This window comes from Magallana gigas, chromosome 9 (assembly GCF_963853765.1).
Source record: "Magallana gigas chromosome 9, xbMagGiga1.1, whole genome shotgun sequence".
NCBI lineage: Eukaryota > Metazoa > Mollusca > Bivalvia > Ostreida > Ostreidae > Magallana > Magallana gigas.
The window spans coordinates 35,646,606-35,658,848 of NC_088861.1; the positions used below are offsets into that span (position 1 = coordinate 35,646,606).

The 12,243-nt window shown below is 36.0% G+C and overlaps 1 protein-coding gene across 4 annotated transcripts in view; it reads right to left on the minus strand.

Moving 5' to 3' along the window:
• LOC105334815 (baculoviral IAP repeat-containing protein 2) overlaps positions 1-6,968 on the minus strand; it is a 55,450-nt gene extending 48,482 nt beyond the window's left edge. Inside the window, exons 1-5 of one of the 4 annotated variants that reach the window (XM_066070976.1) lie at positions 5,343-6,968; positions 4,890-5,091; positions 4,349-4,603; positions 4,131-4,205; positions 1,783-2,869 (exon numbers count right to left, since the gene is read on the minus strand). In XM_066070976.1, coding sequence (XP_065927048.1) covers positions 2,853-2,869; positions 4,131-4,205; positions 4,349-4,603; positions 4,890-5,091; positions 5,343-6,962 — 2,169 coding nt within the window. In that variant the 5' untranslated portion in view covers positions 6,963-6,968 and the 3' untranslated portion in view covers positions 1,783-2,852. Of the gene's footprint in view, positions 1-1,782; positions 2,870-4,130; positions 4,206-4,348; positions 4,604-4,889; positions 5,092-5,282 lie in introns of those variants that run through there. The other 3 variants (XM_066070974.1, XM_066070975.1, XM_066070973.1) reach the window with 3 other exon arrangements.
• Positions 6,969-12,243: the final 5,275 nt, after the last annotated feature.

The following is a 12,243-nucleotide window of genomic DNA, read 5'->3' on the forward strand; positions in this document are numbered from 1 at the left end:
AAAAATTAGATTTTCTGATTCGTCAGCAAAACTGTCAAATAATTAGAATTTTTTGTCTCGTTTTGTTTTTGTTTTGTTTTGTTTTTTGTTTTGTTTTTTGTTTTTGGTTTGTTTCTTTTTTTTAAAACTGTATCTAACACTCGATTTTAATTATTTAATGCAAAGCGAAAAATAAAAACTGCTGTTTTACCTATGCAATAACTCTGATGTCAACGATAAGATTTTTGAATTATAATATCTAAATGTACTCCTATTTCAAAATTTTGAAATAATATAGAAAACTGATGTGTTGTTAACTTATTTTATTTTGAAAAAATACAACGCAAAACAGAATACACAATATCTCAAGAAAACCCATTTTAAATACAACCTGAAAAACGATTTGATATGTTCTAATTATGTGCTCTTGAATGCTGGTAAACCCAACATTACCATAACAGTAGAATGGAACCTGAAGCACATGTGCATTTCTGTTCTTCTGCGACCTTGACTAAAGGGGAAGTGCAGCCATCTTGTACATTTGAGAATAGAAATGTAAACATTTCTTGAATGGTTTTGTTTTTGCCACAAACTGGCCAAAACTGTGGTCAACAGATTAAAAAAAAACAATTTTTTATGAAGTTTAACACATTGTTATATAATCAAATTAAGCATACAAGAACAGAACAATGCCTGTTTAATCATTTAGAACAGGTGAAGAACTGCGCCGCTGCGGATTTATCTTAAAAATTTAAAAATCCGAAAAAAATAATGCGGCAACAAAATCTTTTTTTAAGAACACTAGTACTTCCCCCACAAAATACAATGGAAACGGAGATACCAATCGCCTTCAAAATAGAATCAAATCATCACTAAATCAAACCATCCTTTTGTCTTACATCAAACAACTTGACTATATAGGTTAATATGACTAAGACTGTAAATATCAAACCTTTCTAAAACGGTATTGTATGTACAAACTAAATAAGAGATACTTGAATAATGAAACAAAAGGAACAATGTGTTCAATAGACAAAATAACGACATGACTTTCTTATAATTATAATTTGTTTTTTCGACTTTATTTTTTTTTACAATGAAAAAAAATCGTATTTATTATGTCAACCAAAATTTTGCAATCTGAAATCACAAGTTGCTTGCAATGGAAAGCTCTTTTGTCAATAAATAACCAAAGTTCTAAACATTGCTAAATAGAAAATGCTACATTAAAAAATAAGATTTGTCAAACAATAGAACAATTTTAATTGTGTTTCTACCTGTAGTTAACGCGAAAATATAAAATGTTACCGTTAACAAAACAGATTACGTACCTTATATATACATAGCGAAGACTTGTTTCCTCTAAAAATTACACTTAGATATACAACTGGTGGCATGTATTAGATTCAGAATTCATTTTATATTAGCTTTACAACAAGTTTTCACCAAAAAACCCCAGAAAACAAAAAAAAAGCATAAAAAATTCAACTACAGTACGAATTGAATTTGATCAATTGTTCCTGCAGGTACAATAGGGAAGACGATCAAATGCATAGCGTCAATCAAAACACGCATGTTTCTCGTTTGCTGAACAGGAAATCTCCGTTACATAATCTGTCTTAAAGTGTCGAATTTAACACGATTCTAAAAAGATAGTTAGACAAATAATAACTGGAATTATCCATTACAATAAGAATAAATTCTTGTTAATATATAAAAAAAAATAATTACACGGACAGTCATTGTTTCAAATGATGCCAAATAACAACATAATATCTTGCACTTACACACACAAATATGTTAATAAATTTCTATTTTCTACTTACAAGTATCTATCGGAAAAAGTACGACTAACTGATTTATGGTAATCCATCCATAACTATCATATTTCATATCTAATAGATTTCAAGTTTGATCACTAAAATATTAGTGCGATATTTAGGAGTTTATTAGAAATAAAGATTCGCCTTTGAAAAAAAAAATATATATTAATAAAGTTATCATATGTTGATTTTAACATTGAAGTCTATGAAAGAAGTGCATTTTTAAGTATATTTCTTAAGTACAATTTTCTCATATTTCTCTTGATATAAAGTTGCAAAAGTTTTCCCTTTCTTCAAATATCCTAAAATAATAAATAGTTTACGATACATATTTTCAGAAAAGAGATTTTTGAAAATTGTCCTAAAGGGCAGACAACTCTTTAAAAAAAATCAGTGTAAACATTTCATATAATTGACTACATACATACACCCGAGTTTGGTTTATGCCAGCCTCATATTAGCTTTAAAAAACCTATTTGATGTACTTAAGATTAATATAAATAGTTTAATTCGCCTTAGTTATGCATGGATTACCTTAAATATAATGACTTATTGCCATACCTAAAATTCCCATCTAAGAAATTTATTAGCACGAACATATTTCATTGGAATATTGATGTAAGTTTCATGATTTTTCGGATTTTATATATTGTCACATTGTTTCAACCAATTTTGTGTCTTTGCGTAGCTTATAATTTCAATGTCAAACTAGAATTCTTATTTTAACAATTAATGCTTGAGGTGTGTAATTTAATTCTAAAGCAATGTAAACGCGTATTTTAACAAAAGCGTTTAAGGGTAAATTTAGTTACACACCCAAAGCCACTGCTAAGTCAAAATGACAAATAGTTAACGTACAAATTGTGACATTTCTCGAAGAACAAAACTTTGCACACCAAAGATGAAATCATTATTATAACACAATGTATAATCTTAAAAGGACTTTAAACAATATCTTTATCTGTCTTTTCATACACATGTAGTTATAAGCTTAAGGGATTCCTTTATCCATCTGACTTACGGCGCATGCAGCAGCACATCGTCATGAAGTCATCGCAAACTGATCCCTGAAAGATGTACGGCGTATTTCAAAATGAAATCAGTTTGATTAATTGCTTTTTAAATGCTGTTCATATATATTACTATATTTTGAAATCACTGTACATGCAATAAATTATCTTTCTTTAAGTTAAATTTCCATACGTCACAAAACAACGTCTGCATAATTGACGCGTTATTACGTCTAGTTCGTGACCGATCTAATTAAGACCTATAAACGATGTATTAAATAAAGAAAACAGTCTACCTAGATATTTATTTAGAGCAAATCGATTAAAAATACTGACTTTTGTAATCACATATTGGAATGAATACATGTGTCGACTGCGAATTTGAAAACATGTATCGCTTATTTATTTTCCTGGATATAAACATCATTACGTTGTAAAGTTAAATCTTACCCCGAATTATCGTTCTGAAGATTCTTTGAACAATTATTGCAAAAAGTCCATGGACATATTCAAATCCTGACTGACGATTGCAGTGCAATTAGGCAGGTAAATACACAAAGGGAGATAGATCAAATTTGACTTACTTGTTAGAGCTATTTTTATTCATAAACGCTTAGCTAGGAGCATATATTCCCCCCCCCCCCCCAAAAAAAAATGTTAGAATTAAACTATTCAAAATACATGTAAAAAAAAAACACCCAGCTATTCCTCTCTTGTAGAACAGTATAGCTACTTAACTAGTAAATATATTTGAATAGAGGATTTGTCTTGAAAGCATCTTAAGTAACAAGGGTTATCAGCGTATGTTGCTGCAATTTCCTTATACCGATCTCGATTTATGATACTTACCGAGATCAAAAGAATCTTATGCGATTAAAATGATAAGCTTTGATCAACGGTTTGTTATTTTCTATAATGACAAGAAGATAAAGATACTCTCTAGAGTGATAAAATAACAAAACCTATCCAAAGCTTTAATTTTACGAATTTTACGTAAATATATATATTTAAATGATTTTTACCAAAATTATGTCTAATGTGATCCTGAAAAGGTCGGAATATGGAGTTATTTTATTTTTAATCAGTTAAAAAACTTTATGCTGATGAAATATCAATTTTTCAAAAAATTTCTAAACATAATGTTTTCTTGCATTTTTCTGCAAGAACACAAATATAAGTAAAAGAAATAATGCTTTTGAAAAAATTAAAACAATTCTATAATGTTGTTTAATTTTCAATTTGTCCAAAAAAAAAAACTGGTTATATTGGATGCAATTAAATATTCATCAGGAAGTTCCAATTATGTATGAATGTTTACCTTCCAGAGACATTGCAGGTGCCAGTGCATCATTCATGGAGTTAAATTTTCCTTCTGTGCTAGATGTAGCAGCATCTAAATCACAAAAATTGCAAATTTTAGGACTTTTCTGAATGTCAAAAAGGACTTTTCTAAATGTCACATAAAATGAATCGATTCAAATTTGTTAACTGAATATTTAAATTGATATTATAATAAAATATTATCATAAAAATGACCTTTGTCCTGATTTTTTGGTGTTTTTTCTTGGGCCCAAGATTCTGATGTTTCATGTGGGGAAGGCCCAATTGCTGCCTCTAATTGACCTCCCTGAGATACATCAGGTGTATTGTGATCAACATAAGGATTTCTGGACTGATTTCCATTGGTTGGTCTAGGGCTGTAAATTGGAGAGGGGATGTCCAGTCCATTATTTCTATCTTCCTTACTCAAAATGACCTCCATAAGATCCATCCCAGTGATGTCTTCTGGATCTGAAAGAAACCTGTTAATATTACCGTCATGGTACATTTGTGCTGCTATTTTTCACAATATTTTCAAAATTAATTTTAAATGCCTTTTATCTCTCCACTCTCTCTCTCTCTCTCTCTCTCTCTCTCTCTCTCTCTCTCTCTCTCTCTCTCTCTCTCTCTCAAAGCACCTGCTCATCTCTCTCCTACTTCTTTATCCTTTTTTAAATTTTCCATTAAGTTATCATAACAATTTACAGGTTTTAATATTTTAATTAATCTAAGAGTGAGTGGTCCTCTTGTTAATTACATTTTGTCCCTTTCAACTGATTAAATGCTTCTCTAATTTCACTTTCAGAGTAACCCATTTCAAGGACACTTTGAAAAGATGGAAATGCCGTGATATCGGATTGTCTTAATCCACTAGTTAATCCTCCATTCTGCTCAACTGAACTGCCCTGCTCGACAGATGATGCAGCAGTGGCTCCCTCACCCATTGCGTCTAAAGTTTCCTGTGAAAAAAAAACAATAAATAGCCATCGATACACAATAATCTTAGTGCATCACTTAAAAAAAAAGGTTAAACTCCTTGTAAACTTTCTAAGAATAAAGAAAATCAACAAATAAATTATCAAGAACAATACAATTTTCAAGGTTGTTACTCTTGAAATTAAAAAAAATAAAGAAAAAAAAATAAACTTACAAGCTCTTGGTGTCTAATTTGTACCAATGCAACAAACTCGTCTCCTCTGTATTGTCTAACAAAGGCGCATTTTGGAAACCATCGGGCATGTTCTGTCCAAGGTTCATCTCCGGGCTCCCAATTACGTAATCCTCCCCCGCAGAAGAAACAGCGGGTGCTATCCCCGTGACCTGCATAGAAAAATCCTGCCAGGGCTAAAACTTGCGGTGTTTGTGTCAAGCTAGTCGGCCAATCTTGAAATGAGCTGACCCTTGTTGCCATAACAGCATATTCATGATATTTCGCACGATCATAATTGATTTCTAGGGGATCTAAATTTCTTAAAAATGCATTGATCTGTTCTTGAATGGCTCTTGACTTTTTGTGATTTGGGTTTGAGTGACTCTCAGTACTTTGATTATTCTGTAAGGACAATGTTTCACTCCTCTCTGTGTTTCTATTGGATGCTGGGACTAAGTGGTCACGGTCAAGTGTTGGTGACCCAGATACATTTCCAGGGCTTTGTTCAACAGTTGATTCTGCTTCAGTTGCTTCTGATCGTCTTCCAATTTCTGTAGTTTGTGGATCAGATAGATTTTGTGGTATAGTCCTTTGTGAAGGTTCATTAACTTGCTCTGAGTTTGAATGCTGATTGTTTCTTTCAATATCCGAGGTTTCACTGACTTGTTCTGTGTTTGAATGTTGTTGGTGGTTTCCATTAAGACTGTTCAGACTCCCTCCTACTGGGACATTTACACTATGCTCATTCAGTAAGGGACATTGTGGAGACATTTGCTGGTGAATTTCTCTGGGTATGTCTCCATCTCTCCATCCCCTTTTCTGTGATTTACATGCGAAGCAAATGACTAGATCATCCTCTCCCTGGCCTATATAATAGAAGCCTTCTTTAGCAAGCTTGATTGCCGAAACAGACCTTGAGGGAGGGAAATTTTTAAATGTCTCCAGACGAACCAGTTCCAGATTCATGGAGTGTGGTCCTTCGGACAATAATAATGATTTGTTTGAGCTCAACCTAGAAGCTTCCTCGGATGGATGATTGGTTGATTGCTGAGTACCGCTGGACAATTCTTTCGCTACAAAATCGTCAAGGTTTCTGGAGGTTGCTATGAGTGGATGCAATGCTACATTTTTTCTCCCATCTGGACAACCATTAAAATAATCCCTGTACATAAAACTGTCCAGTAACATTTCACTTTTTGTGTCGACTGAGTTAACTTCGTTTACTGTGGTTGACTTTCTCCTCTTCATTTCTCTTGTTCTATAGTCTGTCAATAAGCTTGCAAACATGTTTTCTAAGAAATGTTTATGCTCTTCTTCAAAATATCTGATGCCTTCTTTTCCCATGGTTTGTGTTTTCTGCTGCTGACATCGCATGTGTGATTCCCTTTCATCACATGTTAATCCTCCGTTCAAAGATTTCTTACTCCTTACAATTTTTTTCCTTCTAGACACTGCTAATCTTTTCTTGACAGGATGTTTAGATTTCATTTCTTGAACTTCTAATAATAAGTGTCCTAGTTTATTGTCCATCTCTTGCAGCTTTGGAAGAATGGTCTTCAAATATAAAGCGGTACGCCCTTCTGTAGTATAAATAGTCACTCCATTTTTGGGTGTGCTTGAGTCTTGAACTGGCCAACTTAAGCTTCTCTTTACAAGGGAACTTTTCTGATGTCCTGCCATTTTGTTGTGTTCTGTAATTTTTTGGATAGGATTTTAATCATTAAAATGAGTTATATAAAGCTTATTTCCGCAATATTTTTAACATCTTTATTATAAACAATAGTTTACTGATCGATAATTTAGTTTACCCCAGCATTTCACTCTGATTTATGCTTATTATAATTTATAGGCGTACATTTTTCCAGTTTCGATTTTAAAAATAACACAAGGGAATTCCAATCATAATATAAAGTCGCTAAAGAAATGTATTTCCTATATGGCATAACTAATCGTAGCTTATCTGTAAAGTAAAATACGGTTTTATATATCTGGTATGCATTATTTGCATTCACATCAAGTTCGTACACATGCATTCGAACGACAGCAATATTTTTATTTACAATCGGAAGACTTGTATTTTACATTGCAAATTTTAAACACGTGTCACTCCTCGCTCGTTCCAATAGACGTTTAGCTAACTATTGATCCATTTAAGGCCACTTAACAAATTAATTGGTTAAAACATACAAGTATACAAATAGATTGGTACCTGATTTTTAAATGGGTAATCCACACATGTAGTGAGTTTGGTATAAATTCCAAATCCTTTTAAATATATATATATATGTACCCAGTAAAAATTGCGCAATACCGTTTTCGGTTTGCCAAAATTAGTGACGCAATTTCAAGTATGCATTACTACATGCATGGTATAGAATTATGGAGGGGAATATACGCGATTATATAATGCGTCTAAAGCCCTTTCTTCCTCCTCTCCCCACCCTCCAAATTAAACATAAATAAACATATATTAGAAGAAAACAACTGTTAATATATCTATAAACCTTCATTAAACTTTGAGCCCCTGGTGGGGCCAACAAATTGTCAAGAGGCCACGCACAGTCTAAGCAATTGAGAATCAACAATACTAGTATGTCAAAATGCGTGCATATAAGTAATACCATGTATTAATGCATTTGAGTTTTTGAAAATAATTGTTTTTCCTAAGTAAAACTTGAATCTACACTTTATCAATATGTCAAGAACTTCAGACAGGAACGTGGAGATCTACTATTTATTTAGAAGCACATGGTACATCATCATAACATAGCGCGCACAAATCGGAATCAATGTCGCTTGTGTGATATACAAAAATACATGATCTTTTGCGTGGCCGCTTAGGCACATTATCAAACGTACAACTATAAATAGTTATAGTAATATTGTTACATCTCCCTTTTTTTTTTATCAAACAATATGAACAAAAGGAAAAGATCTACAGCTACTTGTAAATATTGACTAGCTTGACAATATTATGCAAAAATATCTAAAACTTTACATTTGACTAGACTTTGAAAATAATGCAAAGACAACAGTTCACAACAGTCAGACATTGTACACCGCTTGCACATAGTTCTCCAAATAACGTGGTGGTTTCACAACGCGGCCATAACGAGTGGTCGGAGCGGACTCTCTGTTAGTTGTTACTTCACTGCTCGTAATTACCATTGGTTGGTCATTTGCGTTTTGTTCCAGGTCAGCAGTTTCATCTATGGCTGGTTTTCGATCGTTCTCAGGAAGATCCTCGATAGACGGTGATGTGTATTCCGGAAATACCGTAAAGTCATTTCTTTCCTCACGTGTATCTTTTAGGTGAGATCGGTTTCTCCTGTACGTTCCGTCTTGAGTTTGCACGTTATACGATCTGGATCCTTCTCTTCCGATGATTGTTCCTTTCTTCCACTCCTTGTCTCGCAGTTGTGTTGGCTTCATTCGCACTGTGTCTCCTGGTTGCAATTCGCGTAGGTCTTTCGCTGTTCGGTTATAGTAGTACGCTTGTCTGTCTTTTTCCTTCCTTATGTTCTTGATGTTAGCTCGATCACCAACAGATGAGAGTAGTGATTCTTTTACAGGCATCAGCGTTTTGGTTCTACGGTTCATTAGTCGCTGACACGGACTCTCTCCAATACCCTGGGATGGTGTGTTTCTGAAATCCAGTACAGCAAGCCATGGGTCTTGTCCACTGTGTTTAGCTTTTCTCATCAGTTGCTTTGCTGATTTAACTGCATTTTCTGCTTTCCCATTTGATTGTGGGTAGGTTGGACTCGATGTTCTATGGTCGAATTCCCACATATGCTTAAATTTACTGAATTGTTGAGAGGAAAATTGGGGTCCATTGTCACTGATGACTTTGTCTGGAATTCCATGCCTAGCGAAGTGTTGTTTTAACTTGTTGATCACTGCTGCTGATGAAGTGGTCTCCAATCTGTCTATTTCGAAGAAATTGCTGAAGTAGTCTACTGTGATGAGGTACTGGTCATTGCTGACTGGTGACTGGAAAAGGTCTACTCCTACGACAGACCACGGACGGTTAGGTGTCTCATGCGAGATGAGAGTTTCTTTCTGTTGTGACGGTTCATAAGTTCTACAAGTGTCACACTTAGAGACTAGATCCTTGATTTCTGAGTTCATGCCTGGCCAATACACACATTCTCTGGCTCTGCGAAGACACCCTTCTGCTCCAAAACATGCGTTGAAGGCGTTTTGGAGCGGAGATCAGAGGTTTCTTGTGAATTATTTCTAAGGGTTTGTGGTCGCTTTCCACAAGTACTTTTCTTCCATATGTGTACTGGTTGAATCGTTCCATTCCAAACACCACAGCCAATAGCTCTTTTTCAATCTGTGCATACTGCTGTTCAGCTGGAGTCAAGGCTCTGCTCGCATAAGCGATAGGCTGTCCTTGCTGTAGAAGGGTTGCGCCAAGTCCAGTGCTTGATGCATCACACTGCAGCGTCGTTTCTAGCTTCGAGTCGAAGTATTTCAATACAGGTGCCTGTGATATTGCTTCTTTGATCTTGCTAAAGGCTTCTTCATGCTCATGTGTCCATCTCCAAACAACGTTCTTGTGTATGAGGGAACGAATCGGATCGCACATGACACTTAAGTTGTTCATAAACTTGGCTAGGTAGTTCACTAGTCCTAGGAATCTATGAACACCGGCTACATCCTTAGGAGTTTCAAAGTCAATGATAGCCTGTACTTTATGAGGGTCAGGCTTCAGTCCCTTGGTTGTCAGTACATGTCCAATGTAGGGCATTTCTTTAAGTCGCAACTTGAACTTGTCCTTGTTCAACTTGATTCCTTGTTCACGGCAACGATAAAGGAATCTGCTCAGCTTCTGATCATGGTCACGTATGGCTTCCTCTTCACTTTCTCCTTCTCCGTAGATGAGGATGTCATCTGCTACAGCTTTAACACCAGGTAAGTTTTGAATGGCTAGTTCCAATCGATGCTGGAATATTTCCGGTGCTGGTGAGATCCCAAATGGTAGACGACGCCAGCGATAACGTCCATATGGAGTTTCGAAGGTTGTAAGATAGCTGGACGGCTCATCTAGCTCAACGTGCCAGAACCCATTCTTCACATCACAGAGTGTGAAGATACGTGCTTTTGCTAAATCCGGTAATATATCTTCGATTATCGGAAGTGGGTAATGACTGCGCTACAGGGCCTTGTTCAAAGGCTTCGGATCTATACAAATACGTAACTTGCCATTGGATTTCTTGAATGCTAAGAGGCTCGAGACCCAGTCAGTTGGCTGGTTCACTGCTTCAATGACTTGTAACCCTTCCAGCCTTTTCAGCTCTTGCTGTAGTAGGCGTTTGATTGCGACTGGGACTCGTCGCAATGGAAGTTTCACTGGGGGAACCGTATTATCTACTTCCAAATGTACTTGTTCACTGAAACGTCCATTTCCAGTGAAGATGTCTCCAAACTTCTTCTCAATTTCTTCCATAGAGAGTTTCCAATCCTCAGCGGAGTCCTCTATGTTCATGATGTTATCATGCTGTACAGCAATTAATTTCATACGTTGACTTGTGCTTGAACCCAGAATGGGGTGTGACCCACTATTGACAACGACAAAGTTCTCATCATAACTTTCTCCGTTCTTTGGATTGGTCAAGGTAATTTCGCAGGCACCAATGGTCTTCATCTCTTGGCCATTGTAGACTCTCAAGGTGTGCTGTCCTCTATGAAATCTCACATTTTTCGGGATAATGTCCTGGCTTAACACATTGCAGGTTGCACCACAGTCAATCTGAAACTTCACTAGTTTTGACTGGTCATTAATTTTCATACGAGCGAATAATTTCTTTGGATGTTCTTTTCCCGAGGTCTGTTCCACACTGAGAATTTCATCATCAGATGTAGAGTCAGAGTCGCAGTTCTCCAACAAATGTACTCTCTTCTCGGGTTGTCGGCATACGGATTTAAAGTGGTTCTTGTTGCCACAATTTGCACAGACTTTGCCGTAAGCTGGACAAGCTTCCTTCTCTCTTGGATGCTGATATCCACAAAAGCTGCACGAGGTTTTCTTTGCTTGGTGAGATTTCCCTGATGCATGATGAGGTTTTCCTCCGGCGTGATGAGGCTTTCCTCCTTTTCTCTGTTCCTTGTGTGGAGCGTTGGCCTTGAGAGGTTTTCTAGATGACTTGTTCAGTGCATGAACTTCATCTTGCAGGTTCATAGATTTAATCTGGGTTGCAGTCTTTTCAGCTGCTCGACATATGTCAACGCACTTCTGTAATGACAAGTCAGCTTCTTGTAGTAACTTTTTTCTAACTGCATTGTCTTTTATGCCACAGACTATTCTGTCTCGTATCATCTGATCTGCTAACTGGCCAAACTCACATGTCAGTGATAGTTTCCTCAATTTTGTGACGTAAGCGTCCACAGATTCACTGGATTCCTGATGCTTGTTGTTAAAGACGTACCTTTCATATATCGTGTTTGTCTTTCCCACAGTACTCCTCCATTAATCTTAGGATGACAGTGGGGTCATTTTTTTCATTTTCATCTCTGAACGGAAGTCCGTTATATACCTCTAATGCTTCATGTCCGATGCAGGTAATAAACGTTGCCACTTGGTACGCATTGTCTTTGTCTGCAAGTCCTGTCACTATCACGTAAGAGTTCCATATTTGTTTCCACGTTTTCCATGTTTGAGAAATGTTCCCGCCTAAATCTAGTTTCGGGGGTAACGGAATGTGACTTTGCATGGCCGCTGCCTGGTCTCCCATATTGAATAAATGTCGTAAGGATTCACTAAAGTCAATCTGATCAGTGATGCTCATCGGCTCTTACGAATAAAGTCTACTTCAAACTCCAACGCTGCGTTTCTCTGCATGCGAGGAAATTCGGTCCACAGACGTACTTCGACGTTTTTCTCAATACACCATGTATGTTCCACAAAGCAAGTGTCTGTTACTTAAAACGTACTCACTTTTTTACTTCTGACACC